This window comes from Raphanus sativus, chromosome 8 (assembly GCF_000801105.2).
Source record: "Raphanus sativus cultivar WK10039 chromosome 8, ASM80110v3, whole genome shotgun sequence".
In the NCBI taxonomy this organism is placed as follows: Eukaryota; Viridiplantae; Streptophyta; class Magnoliopsida; order Brassicales; family Brassicaceae; genus Raphanus; species Raphanus sativus.
Window position 1 is genome coordinate 16,495,523 of NC_079518.1, and position 20,144 is coordinate 16,515,666.

Genomic DNA, 20,144 nt, shown 5'->3' on the forward strand with positions numbered 1-20,144 from the left:
AGAACATTCCATAATAGACATCACACACAATATTCATAACACTTACCCCTTGATGATGTCTATTATGCGTGTAAGATGCTATCTCGTTAAAAAACGAGATTGTAATGCCATAACCGTCTAGAGTTTGTAATGCGTTTGGAATACTGCCTCGTTAAAACCTTTTCCATGGTAAACCCAAAAACCCAATGTGGTAAAAACGGGAAGCCATGGATAGGAAAAAGAGTACAGCCGCATTACTTCCCCTGAAGTGAACATCACTGAAGGTTCTCAGTGATCGCATACCCTGCTGCATAAGCTTCCTGAGCGTGCATGTTGGTAATGCCTTAGTGAAGAGGTCGGCTGGACTGACCTTGGAGTACCTTGACCTCTCCTTCTTTCTGAAGATCGTGGGTGAAGAAGAACTTGGGGAGAACATGCTTAGTCTGTCACCCTTGATGTAACCATCTTTGAGCTGAGCTATGCAGGCCGCATTGTCTTCGTAAAGAACGGTCGGCCCGTCTTTACCATCCTGTGATCCCACATGCTGTCCGAATATGGTGTGTCATGAGTCTCAACCAGACACACCTCTGCTTGCTTCATGGATCGCCAATATTCCGAGTGATTGGATGATGTGGCTGATATAGTCTGCTTGACTGATCTCCATGAAATGGCCGTGCCTCCATATGTGAAAACATAGCCGGTTTGGGACTTAGCACTGTGTGGATCGGACTGGTAACCTGCATCAGCAAAATGCTTTCATGATATTCATGGTCCATTCGGATCATATGGTTTATCTCTCTTAGATAAATTCGACCATGAATGTCTTTGTATGTCCATGATCTGTCCGGATCATGACATCATCCATAATCCATCCGGATTATGTTCTTGTCCACTATATATCTTATTCATATCCTTTGACCAAAACTCTTTATGAACTTTTAGTATATGTCCACGGTCTGTTCATGAAGTGGCTATTGTGTTATAGTTTGAAGTTTAATCAAAACTAAGCCACTTTTTGGTCAATAGGACGTTCCTCTCACTTGGATGGTTTAGGTCGGATTTAAGACCTAGAGGAACTGGTCGGAACAAGCTGGACGGGATGGATTGGTCGGGACCAATGATGATTAAGGTCGAACTAGGTCGGACATGATCCTAGTCGGTATGGTTCCCTTTGGTCGTGAATCTGATGGATTCTCAGACCATTTGATCAATCTATTCTTGGTACGTTGGATCATAGATCCCAACATTCATATACGGCTAATGATCTCTACTATAGATCATCGTAGTCTCTTCATAGCCTTTCCAAGAATCAATCATCTTAATCATCCTTTCTTTAAGTATAAACACAAGGAATATATTGACTACTATATGGACTGATCTGAAACGTTCTTATAGAACTTTCTACTAAGCATCACTTAGTCTTATCATATCGTGTGTACACATACACGCATGCAGCTGCATTTCAGTCCATGAACAACGCAGGAACGATGTTGTTCTATGAGAACTTCTTTCTCATCTTTCAAGGTATCTTATATTACCTTTATATATATCCAGTGAGATATCCAATTGTCTACTACATCTCTTAGATGCCCAGATCTTATTAATTTCGATATTGGGTAGTAGCATTCACCACATAGGAATTTGGTCCCTGTGAGTATCCTTGTGTGATTTAGCCATTCCATTGAATGCTTTATGTAGCAACATGTACGACCACTTGTCTGTATTTTCATGTTCTACTGCTCACGATTTTCTTTTCCTCACAAGACTCATCTGTTCACTGGTTAGATGGCGTCTATCTTATGTATTTGGCCAATACGCCATCATATACATTCTTTACTATAACTCCACGTCCCATTTTATTCTCTATGAGTACTCTTACGTGGGTTAGTGATCCTCGCATATCTCTTATGCTCAAGTGCTTTCTCTTTATCACTTATGAGTGTGTGTATGTGTCGACACCTTATATAATGTTCCATCGCGTTCTATCGCGTTCTAGACATGATACAATCGATTGAGATTTTATTATTATCAGGATCATTGAATACTTTGTAGTTTGCAAGGCTACATTGTATGATACCTGTACCTTAGGACCGGCCGGTCTTATCTCATTGTCTAGTATGGTTTCTCTTTCATGAACCCGGATCTATCATTATGAGCACCTTATCTCTTTCTATCCGAGGTTTCTTATATATGGAACATACTGGTCTATCTTGTATAGACTTCTACAGCAACTTGATTATGTCTCTACTAGGACATTTATATAGTGGTGCTAAGCTGGTATGACTTAGTCATTCTTTCGGGTCTGTCTGGCTATCATTCTTTCTTTGTTTATGACGTCCAGTACATATATATCTGGTCCGAGGATCTTTGCCAAGACTTGGATGGTTAAAACCATTCCACTTTCACTTTCTATTTACCAGCTTATAGCTTTCTCCATGATGTTTGGATAGTCGGATTCATCTTGTATGTAATCCGTGTACCTTGGCCACAATATGATCACCTTTGTTTGGCTCATGGTCTCATTGAATTCGTGGGAGAAAGATCATGTTCTCTTATCCAACATATATTCCCGATTTTCATCTCATCCTTAGATGAGGTATTCCATCCTAGATGGCACATAGGTATGTGGTGGTTTATTCATAAAGTCTTAGGATGGTCTATATCTGGATTATGACCCTTTATCATCTTTAGACGGGAATATTATGCTCACTTTATATGGCCTGATGTATCTTATCTTTCATACATGTATTCTTGTGGTGTACCCAAGCTTATAGACTTTTGAAGTCTCAACTTATAGGTTATGCCTTATACGGCCAAGCTATAATGCCTTATGGCCTTCGGCCAGGCTTATCATGTTCGGGTTCTATAGTATGGTCATGGACCACACGGAGTGTTTATTCTCCCCTCATGAACATGCTATAAAATACGTTTGTTTGTCCTCACTTAAACGTAATGCTTGGACGGCGCAGGCATGGTTTTAGACCATGATACACGAATTTGTGGTCTGGTCATGATCACGGGTTTTGTCCTCACTACCCTCATGATCAGATTAATACTTTCGTGTTGCTTGGAACAATGAAGCCTACTGAGTTTCCCTTGTGTACATGTTTCACAACGTGAGATCTTATGGGATAACTCTTTGTGCCTAGTAATTTAAACTTTGCATCAAGTTCGGACCAGGATGGCTAATCCGGTCATGCCATAAAGTGTATAAATTCGTTGGTGAACCTACTGGTTACCTAGGCTTTTATGCCTTATCACACTGATCCTTAGCATAGTATTAGATCAGTAGGGAGAATGTAGTCTCGACCTCTTTTGTATGTATGCCTTTGGTGATTTTCATAAGCTAAAGGAAACATTTCCTTTTCTTTGCTTTGCCCATTGGTTTATTATGAAACCATTTTGATGTGGCTTGTAATGCCATTTCGACCTTTACTCCCTCCTCGGCCATGATTGGATCTACAACCACGGTTTATTGTGGTATCCTTGTCCACGGCCAGTGGGGATTTTGGGTCTCTCTCAATGGTTTTAGGTGATAAATTTCGTGCCTCTTAAGGCCATGCCTTAGGCGTGGTGGTCTAGACATACTCTTCTCGAGTTTTCATTCTCTTTGTCAATCAAAAATATTTTTCAAGCAAATCAATCAATGAAGATAAAGAAAAACTTTTATTAGTGCTATAAAATTTTGAATGACAAAACATCAAATCATAAGTATGAAATCAGAATGTCTAAAGGTTTTAGATAATGGTCTAGCCGGCCACTCCATCTGTCACTTTGGACATGGCTCCCATGGATTCTTCATCATCACTATATGCCTCATAGCCGCTCATATCATCTTTCATCTGATTCATCTGTTCATTTTGAGATAAGTATAAGAACAGATCGTTGTATGTGGTGAAACCTTTATCTCGATAGGTTAGTTGTAGGAATATATCTTTTGGATCTGCTGTGGAGAAAACTTTTTCAAGTAATTCCTCCTCTGTCAACTTTTCACCACAAAACATCAGTGTATGAGCTACTTTGGATAGAGCATAATTGTATTTTTCCACGGACCCAAAGTCCCGGAAACTGAGACTCATCCACTCATGGCTTGCCTTTGGTAATATCACCTTAGTGTATCTGGACTTTAACTCTGTCCAAAGGCATCGAGGGCTTTGTATATCTTGGTACTGATTTCTCAGTTCCACATTGAGATGATGGCGCATTACTGTTAATGCCTTATATTTCTCATTCTCGGTTACATGATCATCCTTGATGATACATTCACTAAGACCTTATATTGTTAGTATAGCCGAGATATTTATTGCCCATCTTAGATAGTTCTCTTCAGAGATATCTAAGGTATCATAGTCCATGGGTTGGAATCTCAACATCTGAAATCATATCAAAATGATTTAAGTGTTAGTACATACAATTTCTGATACCATTGGCTATCCAAGAAATAAAAGGCACTCGGCCAGTATGTAAACAATAAGCCATACGACTTGTGTGTGTGATCAATGCCTTTCAGCCACTCATGATCACACGGCCATCTTTGCGTGATCAATGCCTTACGGCTATTATTCAATCAGGATCACACGACCAGCAAACAAATAAGAGGGTCACACGGCCAGTTTGCATTCTTTTAGAAATTTATTTTTCTCATAACTCATCCATCTCTTAATCAACTTGTTTGATTTATAAATCTCTTGAAAATAGTGGGATGGACGAGTGCATGGTCTAGCCATACCATATGGTATGCTACATCGACCCATGCGGTTTAATGGTCTAGTAGTACCATTCGGTACACTTCCTCGACCAAATAAAACGGATCGTGATTCAGATGCACTGTGGTGCGCATCATCCATCACCGGTGATTGTGGATCACCGTGGATCATCGAGGATCACCGTGGATCATCTTGGATCACTGATCATCGTAGATCATCCGCGGATCATCGAGGATCATCATGGATCATAGATCAACGCGGATCATCGTGGATGATCACCGTGAATCACGGGTGAAAATCTAGTTGCACATGAGGGTGAACATCATCGACCATTGATTTTGTTTTATGGTCTAATCGTACTTAAGAGTACGTATCATCAACCTTTTCATATGGTCTAGTCATACCTATTGGTATGCATCATTGACCTAAAAGAAAAACATGGTCTAGCCACACTATGGTGTGCATCATCGACCAAAAGATATGGAAAACATTAACTTTATGTTTTGTTTGGACATATAGCGTGTCATCCTTAAAGGGGTATCACTTGTTGTCTATACAAAACGAAAGTCATGTAATCACATGCTTTATATTTTAGAATTTAGGGTTTCTTAAAATCGGATTTAAACTTTAAGGATTAGGGTTTAAAATTCAAATCTGATTTTAGGATTAGGTTAAACATTGACCTTAAGTTTTGTTTGGACATATAGCGTGTCATCCTTAAAGGGATATCACTTGTTGTCCATACAAAACGAAAGTCATGTAAAACTTAATCTTTGCCGATCTTTTCTCCTTGTTTCTTCTTTTAGAAACCTTGAATAATCAACAATGAAAGTTTCAAAGTTGGATTAGTATGAGATCTAAGAACAATAGATATTGAAATTAAGAGAGATAAGGAATTGGCGGCTATTAGGGTTTTGGATGATCTTTGACGGCGCGGCTTGCACCGGGAGGTGACGGCGCGTCTAGAGTCTGATTGCTGCGTGGTCTGAGGCGCTGGATTCTTCTCGTCAAGAGCTTCAGTTTGATATATTACGCGCCGTCTGGATCCTTACGGTTAAGGAGATATGGTGGTTTGAAGTTGCGATTGAAATTAGGGTTTTTGCGGTCGCCGGATTTTAGCTAGGGTTTAGAGTCTCGTGCTGATAACGTGTTCTAATCCTAATGTTTTGTCTTAGAACAGATCGAACTAGAGGGAGGGAGGGAGGGAGGGAGGGAGGGAGGGAGGGAGGGAGGAGAGAACCGTATGGCTTAGAAATGAATGAATTGTTGTGTTATTCCATGAGTAATGAGTTCCTTATATAAGATTACATAGCTTGGAGACAAAGTCTAATAACTTGGAGTAGGGAACAAGTAAATCTAGAACATTCCGAATATTCATAACAACTTTTCATATTTTTTCTGTAAACTATCAGAAGCTACTTTCGAATAATCCAATCTCAACAACAACAACAAACAAACCTATATACATGCACAATTTAGACCCAACCTTTTTTGTATTTGCGGAAGAGATCCTCAGTCTGAGCATTCCTAAACTGCACTACACGCAATAAAATAAGTGTGAATTACATATATGCCTAGAGTTAGAGTAATATGTCATTTCCCCTCGGACACTAGAAAAAAACGATTGAATTGTTCAGAAACCATGTTACTTGAATGCTTTGACTAAACCTGTTCAACTTTACAGTAGAATTTTTTTTTATCGAAAGAGAAACAAAACGTTAAAAGCCACTATGAATTTATGATATGAGCCCCCTACGACCTTTCTTTCTTTCCTTTTCGTTTATAAAAAAAGAAAAATTGCATAAAAAACTTTGAAAATGTTACTTATTAACACTTTAAATTTTCAAAATTAAATATTTAATTAGTAAAATAAACCAAAAAATAATAAAAAATCAGAAAATTAAAGAAAAATCAGAAAATTTAATAAAAACTCATATATTAAATAAAATTTTCAAAATAAAAAGTATGAAATTAATTAAATATTTGGAAAACTAAAATTCAAAAATAAATGAGATCAAATTAAAATACAGAAAAACAAAAAAAATCATAAATTGAAAAAAAATTATTGTTACTAGTGATATATTTGAAATTTTTATTATCCACATGATATGATATATTTATTGAACAAAATATTCTCATTTAATTTTGAAATCCAACATGTATTCGCAGGGAGAAATGAGTATGAAGTGGTTTACTACCCTAGAAGTGGAAACAAAGTTGCCGATAGAATAGCAAAGGAGACTGCTACGTTTACGTCCATTGTCTCTAAGCTGTATTCTATTGAGCCTAGTTGGTTAATTTCATGTATGGAGGCTGAGAAGTCATCTGTAAGACATTGAATTGGCTGAATGAATATTTAGTTGTTGAGTTAAAAAAAAAAAAAAAAATTCTCCTTAACACTTCATCAACCATCTAAATAGAATTTTCCAAACAGAATTATCACAATATAGTATGTCGTTAGTGATACTGATATTACGGTTTTGGTTGGCTAATTGACAAATTCACCGTGTTAATAGACTTTAAATTTTCTTTTTGCACGATTAAATTTTGAGTTTACACTTCACATGAATATTAATTAGTGTTGTATCCCACGTAAATTCATTCACTATGATTTATCACTCCGAACCTACTTCAGTTAACCACCTCACCTGGAACTTGATAAGACCCATCGGGTCGGGTCACGACAAAGGTGAATATCAGAACGACCAGCAAAAGCCCGATGAGTATGGTCATACAGCACAAGTAAACAGCCAGTAGAGTTGACATCTTTTGCCAAAGTCTGTGTATGTGAGTATTAAGAACTTACTGGTAAGCCGCAGGTGGAGACGAGGAGGATGAGAACGCCGAGGACGACGACGGGCCAACGGAGGAAATTGACACACTTGTTGTCGGGCTTTGAGGCAAGCCATATCCTTGACTCCGTGATCGGTATGGAACAGAGTAACACTAGTAAAGAATGAGATGAGGAAAAAGCATTCATCCTATAATACTTATAAAACCAATCTCGACAGACCTATTGTATCCTTGGAACCGTTTGTTCCCTCCACGAAACCTTAAAATCCAATGGGCGCTTTCTACAACTACAAGTCTACAACAAGCATCCAAAAACATTTTCGGATTCGCGTCTCTCCAACAAACTGGGGGAGGACTTATTGTTGAAGGTGGGCTCCGAACGCGTATCAATCTCTAGTTCTAAAAAAAGTTTATTGAATTTGAAGGTTCGAAGACAAAGAAAATCCAACTCTCTAAAAAATAAAATATGACAATTAAAGCGACGTGCGAGCTCGCGCCCATGCTCAAGGGGAAGCATCCTCGGCCAACAAGTATTTGTGAGACAGCCCGACCCACATTGAATGCCTTGGGACGAAGCAAAGTTACATCCACGTCGCAGAGAATATGTGACCTCACCTGACAAGATCGAATATGTGACCTCATCATCAAAGATAACGATTTGTCATTTATCTCATAAGGACCATCCCGCTGCTATAAAAGAAGTACTTCATCGACTTCACCTGGGCACCGTTGTTTTTTCTCTAAGAGCTTCTAGAAAGAGAGTTTAGAGAGAGAGACTATACTCATTGTATAGCGAGCTCAGTTCAATAATCGGAACTCGCTTCTGCATTTGTATTCACATTTTTTTTCTATCATGATTTACTTCTAACACAAACGAAATTTCCACCTGCTTCATATCTAATCTATTCACTAGATTTTGACCCGCGCTTTTGAAGCACGGGATATTTTACTATGAAAAATTTCACTAATAATTTAACAAATATTTTGGTTATTTATAAAGAGTGTGTATTTAAAATATTTTTGCATTTAAATCAGTATTTTTAAATTCAACCCGATTGTGATTATACCGGTTAATCCGGAGATCTGACAATTCAATTTATGTTTTTAAAATATTCATATTAAAAAATCACTAAAATCCGAGACTAACCGATTGAACTGATGGATGATCGATATGTAATCTAATTGGATTTAAATTGTAATAGTTTCATAATTTGTAATCTTATAATCGAAATTTTAAAGTTCACTATTTTGCAATTTATGAAATTATGACGTTTCTACAAAATTTTAAAGAGAAAATGATAGATATAAAATAACTAAGATTAATTATTGTATTATTTGGAAACATTGATAGTAGTATAAAAAATATATTGTTTGAAAACATTGATAGTAGTATAAAGAAATAAGTATATTGTTTGGAAACATGGATAGTAGTATAAAGAAAGGAACATTAGTGACTTAATGTATGTTTAACTATAAAGTATAAATGTGTATTTAATTTAAAAACTTACAAAATAAATGTTAGGTCCAACAGAATGTTTCTGTTTTAATAAGATAGATTAATCACACTATCCCGAACAACACATTAAAAAGTTTATGTTACTAATAGTGTTAGGTGATAGTTAGAATGCAATATATGGATCTTGAAAAGATTTACGGGGTTAGTTTCACAAATATTAAAAAAATTTGGGGTTAAATCATAACTCAAATTGTAAGTAAGATAGAATCAATTTTATATATTCCCGGTCAATGACCACGTATCTTCCTTCCCCTTCCTCCTCACTGCCCGTCAGAAAAACACGACCCGACCCAAACAGCAAAACTTAAATTCTCTCTTCTTTAAGACATTTCGAGTCTCCTAATCCCAAACTCCAATTTCTGCAAAAAAAAACAAAGCTTTGAGTTCTCCTCAGAATTGCCGATCCCTTTTGAGGTACCTTTTGTCCGCCGATCCCTAGTTTTTTTTTAAACCCAAGATTCTGAATCCCAACGCTTGATTCAGTGTACTTCCTTAAAAAAAAAATTTTGTATTTAGATTTTGTGTTATCGTCTCTAATTTGACTCCTCCAACATTGTGAACTAAAAAAGCTATCCTCAGATTTAAAATGTGATCCTTTTTAGCTTCTGCTTTTAATTTCGTTTTTTTTGCATCTTTTTTTTTGAATCTTGCATTTATTAGTAAAATTCTTTTCTCAATTACTCAACTCTATTGGCATCTGGTTTGGTAGGTTTTTGCTTAGATTAAGCGAATGTGATAATGGTTAGCAGCGAGATGGAAAAAACGGGTCAAGAGAACGAACCTAAGACTCCTCCTCCTCCTGTTACTTCACAGGTTTGCACTTGTTGCAAATTTTGATCTGCCAAATGTGTTTGTTTGATTAAAATAAAATGTTTCTGTGTGTTTTGTAGGAACCTTCTTCTTCTTCTGCTGTGAGTGCTGGAATGTCTACTACTCCTGATTGGTCTGGTTTCCAGGTCTTAAAAAAAAATAGAGATTCCTTGTTTCCTTGTCTTCATTTTTAGGTGTGTTGCTATTGTGGTTCATTTTTTTTTTTTTTTATGTTTCTTGTTTTAACCAGGCTTATTCTCCTATGCCGCCTCATGGTTATGTGGCCTCAAGTCCTCAACCTCACCCTTATATGTGGGGCGTTCAGGTAACGTCCCTCTTTGATAGAGCTTCTTCAGGGGCTTACTTAACTAGTTGCTATGCTAAACTTCAGGGGCTGGTCACTTGTGTAGGTTTTAATCAAAGCTAAACATTATGCTGATTACTGAATGTATTGTGTTTTGTAGCATATGATGCCTCCTTATGGAACACCGCCTCATCCATATGTGGCGATGTATCCTCCAGGTGGGATGTACGGCCACCCTTCATTACCTCCGGTACTCACTGCTACCATTTTATATCTTCCGCTTATGTATTCCAAAATAGTATAATGTTTATGTTCCGTGCTGCAACAGGGATCTTATCCGTATAGTCCTTATGCAATGCCTTCTCCTAATGGAATGGTTGAAGCTTCTGTGAGTTTTTTTCATTTTTTGTTTACTCTCGTTAGTTTCTGTGTCAAAGTGGAATCTTGATTGAGGAATGTTTCTGGGTTCAGGGAAATACAGAGGGTGATGGTAAACAAGCTGAGGTGAAGGAGAAGTTGCCAATCAAAAGATCAAAAGGAAGCTTGGGAAGTTTGAATATGATTATAGGAAAGAACAATGAGGCTGTAAAAAACTCAGGAGCATCAGCTAATGGAGCTTGTTCTAAAAGGCATGTGACTTAGATGATTGTTTGAAATCAAAAAGCTTGTTGGCGTTGGACTTATCTTTGTTTGGTTTTTTCTACAGTGCTGAGAGCGCTTCTGATGGTTCAAGTGAAGGAAGTGATGCAAATTCACAAAACGTAAGTTTACCAGCAACCCCCATTAAATCAATTCCAGTTACTGATTAGCTTTGTAACTTTTGTAGGACTCTGGGTCTAGAAACAACGGGAAGGATGGTTTGTTAATAATATCTATCTTTTCACATATCTCAACTCTTATTATGTGATGCATATTTCAGAGAGTGTTCTTTTACTTTCAGCTTCAGATTCTGCTCATGGACCACCACCGCGTAATGGAAGTAATCAGCCGGTGAACCAGATCGTTCCCATCATGCCTACAGGTGTTACAGGCCCACCAACAAATCTAAACATAGGAATGGAGTATTGGAGCGGTCATGGGAATGTTTCTACAACAGTTCCTGGAGTTGTAGTAGATGGCTCCCAATCACAAACATGGATACAGGTTTTTTGTAACTGTGCCCCCTTCTTCCCCCTTTCTCTACCGTTATTCTTCAAGCAGCGTGTGTGATTTGTTTTGGGTAAAAATAGGATGAGAGAGAGCTGAAGCGACAGAAACGGAAGCAGTCCAATAGGGAGTCTGCTCGTAGATCCAGGCTGCGTAAACAGGTATCACATAAAAACAAGTTCAAAAGCACCAATCCCTCCCCAGTTGATATGAAATGATCAAAAGCTTTTGTGTGGTTCAGGCGGAATGTGATGAGTTGGCACAACGAGCAGATGTGTTGAATGGAGAAAACGCAAGCCTTAGAGCAGAAATTAACAAGCTTAAAAGCCAATACGAAGAGCTTCTTGCTGAAAATAGCTCTCTCAAGGTTTTAAGTTACAGTAGAAATAATCTTCATCTTTGTGTGCCAGTCAGTCACTTTCATAATAGATTGATATAAGTTTACCTGTGTTTCTTTCTCTCTTGCAGAATCGATTTACGGCAGTCCCATCACAGGAAGGAGTGAACTTGGACAAGAACGAGCAAGAACCAGAGGCAGGTACACGTCAAGATGCTGCGGAGACCACTTATGGTTCCTACAACAACTCAGCATAACTCAAGAATGTGATTTTAGGAACCAGAGTTTGTTTAGTAGTAGTGTGTTTATCTAAAGCTTAATGGTGCGTGAGAAAATGCTCTCTTCTTTAACAAGTGTATATTTTGTTTTCAGTGTTTAGATTTTGGACCCCTTTTGTCTTTTTATAAAAATGGACATAAATTGAGTTCAGGTATTGCGTATGGGTCAATGACAAACGCAAAACCAAATGTAACATCGACATTGATTTACCGTCCGTAGCAGAGTGACGAGCTGCTAACCCGATGGAGAAGCCTTGGTTCGGGAACAACGTAACGTCGCAAACATAAATATATATCTATCTATAACAAATGGAGCAGAACATGATTCTGACATTAGACTCAAACAAGCTGTCCTATTATTAGCAAGTGGATGTGTTTGGTAAGATATTTTTGTAAGTAAAAAAGTACACCATTCTTGCTCAAGAAGATCACTTGTTTCTGTAATTTGTTATTAATCAGACAAAATCATATGCTTTCAGAAACAACAACAATAAGTAAGCAAAGTTATAGCAACATCATGCTCATTTCAGCTACGCTCTTGCAACAATCCTCTCTTCTCTACAGTATGAAGTTTTTATATGCGTATGTGTCTGCATGAGTGGCCTCTCTATAAAACTCCCAAGATTCACTTGGTTCCTTAATAGCTTTCAAAATGTTTCTTCTTGATGACATCTTGAACGTATTTCAGCTTCTACTAACTTCTCCAGATGAAGTTTCAGGTCACCACCACTATCTGGATTATGTATAAGACACTGATACAAAAAATCGTTACCAAACCACTAAACTAATACTCCCTCTGTTTCCTAATGTAAGTAGTTCTATCAAAAATAGTTTGTTTCACAATATAAGCAGTTTACATATTTTAATGCACCTTTTTCATTTATTGGATATTGTGTGACCAATGAAATAATGTTAGGTTTTTTATAATTGGTTGAATTCATTGATTAAATTATATCTATTCTATTAATTTTGCAGTGTGCCCTATTGATATATGTTCTGTCCAATTATTTTTATTTTTATTTTTATTTTAAGTGGTTACTTATTATTCCTTTTATATAATACAACCATATCTAATTAATTATATTTAAACACTAACACGTTCTATTTCTTTTTAGCCTTCGAATTCTAACACGTTCTATCTCTATCTAATAAAAACAGTTAATTACCTTTTTTCTTCACAACAAAGTTCCATTAACAAAAATCATTTATGACTATTGGTTAACAAAAAAATCAGAAAGACTCCTCAAACCACTAATGAATTTCTGTTAGGTTTCGATGACGCTCAATAGAGTCTGATTATTATTTGAAGTGTACCTTATTGATTCAGTTGACATTAACAACTACAACTAAATAAACATGATCGTCCCATTTGTAATGTTTTGAGATCAATGCTTCCAATATTAAACACATGGATCTTCGCGTGAAGTTAACCTTGGTCAGAGAAAGGTGAAAATAAGCGCAAGTAGAGGTGTTCCGTGTTCACTAGGGTCAGTATCAGAGATCTGTAAAGGCATGGATGTTGGTGCGGACCATGGATTCATATCATATTTGTATTCTGGGTTTATGGTTCTTGCTGGTGGTGTCATTGGTAAAATCAAACGGCAAAAATCAGAAGCCACTGAGATATTGGAGAAGACAACCTCTTTTGCCGTGTTATAATCATAGACGTCCACGTGTCTTAATCATAAAGCTTCGCTGTTAATTTAAATAGGGATATTTTAATTTTGGGCTGGAACGATTGTAACAATTCTAAATCTCCGTATCATTTTCCATGCCCTTTAGGTTTTAGGTTTTTGATAAAAATGGTTAACAACATTTTTTAATAAATATTAATTCCATCACAAAAAATTATGGGAACTAGAATATTTGACCTGAAATTATTGTAAAGACACATTTTTATATTGTTTCTTATTCATAACAGCCCAAAAAATTATATAAAAACAGTTTTCTCAGAAAATGATATTAGCGGAATCACTAATATCAATAACATATCGTTCTAAATATTTGCATACAAATATTCATTTGTATACATATATTTACTTTCACTTAGTTTATAACTATCAGTTTTTTATTTTTATATAAAAAATTGATTGACAAAATAATTTATCATACCTAACCTATTTAAGAAAATATAGAGTCATCTACATGTACAAAATTTAACATCACCAAAAATATTTATAGTCATAAACATAAACAAATTTAAAAATTTACATGTCCTCATTTTGGCCAAACTTTATCATATAAAAGTTTTAAATGATTTGGTATGTAGTATAATCAAATAATATTATTTATATTTTTAGGAAAATGATCAAAATTATATCTGTGCTTTCGGTTAGTTATATTAAAACTGCTTCTTCCTTTTTAACAGTTTTTACATGAGCCTAATAATAATAGTATATATAATCATACTATTAAATTAGAAACATATCCAATTGATAAATAGTTGAGTCTAATTTGAAAAATACATGTAACTTATTAATATAACTGCAACAACAACAAATAAATTCCACAATGATAAATTCATCTTTTAGGAATGTCATATATTTTTGTATATCAAACTCCTTATCATGGAATTAAAACTCCTATTTTAAAAGTCTATCTATATCAAACTCCTTATCATACTAATCTCAATTTCAAATTTTTTATATTTTTTTCCAGCTATTATTTATAGGTTCAGAGATATGAGAGAAAAACTAAATATATCATAGAAAAAATTAAATATTTAGAGATATAAATGGTTACAGCCTCGATTTTATAAAAATTATACTTTTATAAAAAATATAAAACAAAAATATATCCGTCCTTTTAAAGGCGGATCATAAATTTGGTTCAACTATTTGAAAAAATCGACTTGCGGATGTAGGTTATGAGTATTTTATTCGGGGTGGGTGCAGATTGGTAAATTTTGGATTGCGGGTACCCGCTGACCCGAAAAGTATTTAAAAATAAAAAGAAAGTAAACACTTTTTTAAAATATGGTAATTGTAAAAAGAACAATTTAAATTTTTAAAAATATATGTTTTATTATAAATATATTTTTATATTTTTATAATAATTAAATTAAATAATTATTTTAAAAAAGTGTATAACCCGCGGATAACCGTAAAATTAAATAGGACGGATGCCGGTACAAATTATTTTTATGCGGGTTGTGCGGGTCATATTGTTTGACCAAAACAAAATTGAAATCCGCGGGTTTGAGGGTTCGACCGGCAACCAAGCCCTAACCAAACGTATACCAGATTAATTTTTAAATTGCTATTTTTTAATAAAATATATTTTGATTAAGATTACACACAAATATGATTATAAAGAAAAATACAAATATAATCACAAAGAAAACACAAATATGGAAATTAAATTAAAACAAAAATATACCCGCCCTTTAAAGGGCGGGTCAAAATCTAGTATATTTTTAAATAACAACTTTTTTAATATTCGTGCTTTTAGACAAAACTGCTTACATATTGAAACGGAGGGAGTATTGTAAAGCTGAATCAAAGGGATAACAATTAGGGAGAGATCAAAGTTTTTACCTATGGATGTGTCGTGTATTAGCAATCAACATTTTGCTATATAGGGAACTTAAGCCAAACAAGTGAACCATAAGCGACGATCCAAAGCTCCTTTACTGGAGGGGAGGGGGGGGGGGGGGGAATATGTCTCTGTTGACAACATTAGAGCCTCAAAGTCATAACTAGTTTCTAAAAAACATGAACCTTTTCGACTTGTCTTAGTAAACTATAAAATAAACTCCAAAACAAGTTTGACCTGTGTCTGGATGATTAGATTGCAGGTAGTTGAAACATCACATTTGATATTATTAGAAAAACTAACAAGAAATAAAATGAACATAACACACCATCAACAATTTGAGTAACATCTAGATCTAAATCCAAAAGATCGAAACTTTGACATTTTGAAAGTTCGAAAAGCTCATGAACAAATAACATTCAGGCAAGTAAGTACAAGAAGACCTCAAAACCCAGAAACAATGCAACGGAAAAAAGGAAAGTGGTTACCTTTAAGAAGTTCTTCTTCAGAGATTGATGGAGAGAAGTCGCTCGACCAATTTCTGTGATTTAATCCGGTTTATATTCAATGCAGACCAGATAGCCGACATGTTACGATTCGAACCGATCATACCACACATCCTTTCTCGGACTAATCCATTTTTTGAAGGATAGATGGAATTGAATACGACCGGTTTTGTATCACACACAGACCGGATAAGTACAACTTAACCAGTTTCGCACAGAAATCATCTATCCCTAAACTACATTTGAGAAGTGATTTTGCCACATGTCTTCTCTACAATCATTTTCACAAAAATAATATGACATGGCTACTAAAATTGATGACATGTCATATAGATTAATATGACATGGACAATTATATTTAATGTTAATTTATATTTTTGGTAAATTTTTAAAAATTTGGTAATAACTCATATATTACATTTATTGTCAATTTTTATTTTTGGACTTTTTAAAATATGGTAATAACTCATAGATCATCATTAAAATAAATATATTCAATTATGGCATTTCAAATTTCGAAGTATAATTTAATTAAAAATATTTCAAAAATATATACATATCTTTAGAAAATTATAAAAATTAAATCATAAAATCAAATTAAATCGTAAAATCATTAGTTTATTATATATATCTACAGATTTTATAAATACTGTTTAATTTTAATTTTTGACAATTACGCAATTTTACATATTTATTTAATATATTTAATTAAAATAAATAGATAGAAAAATCTACCTAAGATTATAATTTTAAATATATACATGCACATTCTTAAATATAATCAAAATAAACAAAATTGTTTTTATTTTAATTTTAATGTTCAGTTAAATCAAATTTATATTAAAATATTGATAAGAAAAATAAAATTCATAATATTAATAAAAAATTAAATATAATTTATATTTATCTGTTAAAATATTTTAAAATTTTTTTACTGCACATGGTGCAAGAAAACACCTAGTTATTACACTATTAAAAGGGCAATACGAAGCTCTACGTCACTTAAAAAAATCAGCCTATCAGGAGACTCTATTTCTCCATGTCATTTAAGCTTCAATCAAACAATTTTGGTAATGGGCTATTAGTGTGTTTAGAAGAAATTTTTCACTAAGACCCATATCAAGCCCATCTCTTTACCTAAGCAATGATGTCTCGTCGACCCTTCCACTTCATCGTCATCGAGTCAACTCCTCCAGTAATCACCGTTACCCATAACCTTCTTTAAATATGTGAGGTCTCATAATTTTTACTAATATCCTTCTTCCTGTATGTGACCTTTGGAAAACTCTCTGTCGTTTAGTTCATCGTCAATGTTCTTTTCGTGTCGAGACTCGGGCCCATTCGCATCCCTCCCACTGCTTTCTTCGATTATGTATCCCTAGGTGTGTGTATGAGTCTTTCTTATCTCAGATTTCAGCCATGATCTTGGAATTCATCGATTTGTGTTATACCATCAAGATCATTACGAATTTGGTACAAGACCTTTTCTATTTTATCAGTGATTCTCTATATAATTGCAGAACCTTGACGTGGAAGCTGGGTATGACTGGCGGATCGGAACACAAGTATGGAGAAGTAAGAATCAGAGTATTGCGCAAAAAGTCAATAGAGTCGTTCAGGTAATGGTCAAATGAAGTGTTAACGCTTAATCTTCACAAGAGATAAGAAGAAAGACTTTTTCGTAATGTAAGATATTCTGTTTATCACCTTTTTAAAAAACAGTTACGTCATCATGGAATATGTTCTGATTTTAGGCAAATGTGAGTATCTTCAGATTTGTCTCCTGCTTTGGTTCTTCCCGTCCTGTTATACAAAAAGCATATCCTCTCTGGAAAATGATACAAGAGTAAAGTTGTTGCTTTATTTAGTTATATATATATATATATATATATATAATCTCCCAAAATAATCTTCGTTGTAATTTGAAGCTTGATGATGAGCAAGGTATTCATGTGGTTTTAATGTTTGTATTGTTGTTGTTTATCTAATAGAGGAGACGGAACAAGAGAAAGAGCCTGGATCTGTTCCTGAGGAAGGTGGAGAAACTGTGGCGAAAGAGGATGGCGTAGAAAGAAGAAGAAGAAGAAGAAGAACAAGGAGCTAGATAAAAAGGAAGAGAGTGGAGAGGATGTTACTGATGGAGCTGAACATGGAAATGATGAAGATGTTGTGGAGCAAGGGCTTGACTTTTTGATGCCACCAGATGGAGAGAGGTGGAGACCGGTGGGGATCAGATTCAGACTCGGAAGATGATCCGATAGGTTTGTTTCTCTCGTGTAGGTTTGTCCAAACTGCCAATTAGAAGGTGCCACATCATTGCTAACGACAGTCTGGTAGTGACCTTGAACGAGAGGCTTTGGTCGTTGAGGTAAGAGTTGCTCTGCCAGTTTTGTCCCCAGTTCCTAGACATAGCTCGCCACGACCCTGTCTTTGAGCCTCTTATCGAGACCCCATGGACGTCTCCTGCTCCTCCTACGTTCGAGATCAGAACTAGGTTGAAGTATGAGTGTCCGTTTATTGTAAATCTTATCCCTCCTTTCTTCGTACACGGGGTACTCTGCATTTATACACCATTGAAGACAACATAACTCAATAGTTTAGTTCAACGCTTTAGAAATAGCTCGACGGTAATTAGTTACTTTGTATTGTTCATTGATGAACCTATATGAACCTAGCTAGATGTTAACAAATTATCTATTTATTTGTGAAGTTGATGAAGATGGCGAAAATAGTGTGGATGAGACTCTTGAAAGGTACACCATGAACTTTCATCCGTTTTTTTTAGGTACTAGATAAAAAAGGTTTTAAACATTTAAGTCATCTTTGAATAAGACTGTAATAGTATCTAAGTTTTGTTTGAATCAGAAAAGTAGTTGATCTTTTAGTTTTGGTTGATATATACTGATAGATAACTAATGAACCGTGTTGAGGCAAAGTAGGTGTAGCAGAGGTAACTCAGTGGTTTGAAGAGTTTAATGACAATGCTTTGTGTTTTAACAGTAAAAAGAGGAAACCTGAAGAAGTCAGTTCCAGTAACCTTCCTTCGAAGAAGATCAAGAATAAGAAGAACAAGAAGGTCAAAACAACAGTGTCATAAGAGTTAGATTAGTTTTAAAAATATTTATAAATGACTTATGAGAGTTAGATTAGTTTTAAAGGATGGATTTAGATAAACGTTTTTGATTAGTGATTTCAACTTTGTGATAAATTTGTAATTTCTTCTTAACATTATTAGAAGAAGCTTCATAGGAAAATTTGTAATTTCTTCTAAACATCATTTTAACTGATGTTATGAAATATGAAACACATTAGAACAAAGAGAAGTTCTCCACGTTAAAGAAATAACAAAGAGTCTCTCAAAATATTTTACTGTGTTAGATATTTTATAGTATTTTTAATCAAATATTATGTAATACTATTTTCAAATAAACATAAATTAAAATGATAAAAATATTGTATATTATCCGCGCGTAGCGCGGAAAAATGATCTAGTATATATAATGAGACACTTTCTTCTCTTCTTAAAGTGTCTACATCAGATTTTAATAAATGTTTGTGTGACCCATCTTTATATTTTTGTTTTAAAATAGCATGTATTCATATGAATATCACTAAATATCACTTAGTGCAGTGGTTTATGTATCATTAAAGAAGCTCACAACCCGGGTTTGTGAATAGAGAACATGTGCGTTTTGCATTTTTTTTATGATCAAATTTAATGAAAGGCAATTATGATTTTTACAACTCGTCTTCTTTTTTAGACTTTTAGACTTTCTGAAATATTGACTCCGACAGTTCATAATTTTTTAAGAGTTATACACCAGTTTCTTCGTTTTTGCCATTTTCAAGAAAACTTCATGAATTTTTAAATATACTACTCGATTATCGGATGAGATGAGTGAAAAATTAATTTTTTAAGAATTTTAGTTTTTGGACTGAGTCAGTTTAAATCGTCATCGTTGGTGTCCAAATTACGTTTTTCCGGTGATTTTACGGCCCTCGGCAGTTAGTTTTCGAACGTGATTATGTAATGAATTAATGATTGTTAGGTCATTTTAAATTAACTTGCGGCATATGGCACTCAGTTTCTACATAACCTTTAAAATGTGAGGCTAATGCGTCAGACATATCCAAAAAGCTTCCTAATCGTCTATTCTTTTGCACTGTCTTTGAATATGGCATAGGGTTCTCCCACTTTGTCGCTTAACTCTCACATCCAATGATAAACCATTACA

The 20,144-nt window shown here is 34.9% G+C and overlaps 1 protein-coding gene and 2 long non-coding RNA genes across 9 annotated transcripts; 2 read left to right on the forward strand and 1 right to left on the reverse strand.

Annotated features, from left to right (window-relative positions):
• The first annotated feature begins 9,229 nt into the window (after positions 1-9,229).
• LOC108819178 (bZIP transcription factor 68) lies at positions 9,230-12,024 on the forward strand. The gene is made up of 13 exons (XM_056993263.1): positions 9,230-9,408; positions 9,704-9,807; positions 9,885-9,950; positions 10,055-10,129; positions 10,269-10,358; positions 10,437-10,496; positions 10,580-10,737; positions 10,815-10,869; positions 10,935-10,965; positions 11,049-11,251; positions 11,338-11,415; positions 11,496-11,621; positions 11,723-12,024. The coding sequence occupies exons 2-13, from the start codon at positions 9,733-9,735 to the stop codon at positions 11,846-11,848; spliced, it is 1,143 nt and encodes a 380-aa protein (XP_056849243.1). The 5' UTR covers positions 9,230-9,408; positions 9,704-9,732; the 3' UTR covers positions 11,849-12,024.
• Positions 12,025-12,242: 218 nt separating this feature from the next.
• On the reverse strand, positions 12,243-16,105 carry LOC108819179 (uncharacterized). Of its 2 annotated transcripts, XR_008938104.1 has the most exons (3): positions 15,892-16,105; positions 15,406-15,534; positions 12,243-12,621 (listed from the first exon to the last, which is right to left on the reverse strand). It is a non-coding gene; the product is annotated as an uncharacterized LOC108819179 (long non-coding RNA). The 2 variants fall into 2 exon arrangements; XR_008938103.1 differs by lacking the exon at positions 15,892-16,105 and having other exon boundaries at positions 15,406-15,885.
• Positions 16,106-17,110: 1,005 nt separating this feature from the next.
• Positions 17,111-19,250, forward strand: LOC108836816 (uncharacterized). 6 transcript variants are annotated; one of them, XR_008937569.1, is made up of 5 exons: positions 17,111-17,291; positions 17,430-17,595; positions 17,664-17,755; positions 17,901-18,662; positions 18,910-19,250. It is a non-coding gene; the product is annotated as an uncharacterized LOC108836816 (long non-coding RNA). The 6 variants fall into 6 exon arrangements; XR_008937571.1 differs by having other exon boundaries at positions 17,684-17,755; XR_008937572.1 differs by having other exon boundaries at positions 17,430-17,528.
• Positions 19,251-20,144: the final 894 nt, after the last annotated feature.

Coding starts and splice junctions, on each gene's coding strand:
- LOC108819178 (XM_056993263.1), top strand. CDS start 9,733: ATGGTTAGCAGCGAGATGGAAAAAACGGGTCAAGAGAACGAACCTAAG. Junction 10,359..10,436: donor GCCACCCTTCATTACCTCCG/GTACTCACTGCT, acceptor GTGCTGCAACAG/GGATCTTATCCGTATAGTCC. Junction 11,416..11,495: donor GATCCAGGCTGCGTAAACAG/GTATCACATAAA, acceptor TGTGTGGTTCAG/GCGGAATGTGATGAGTTGGC.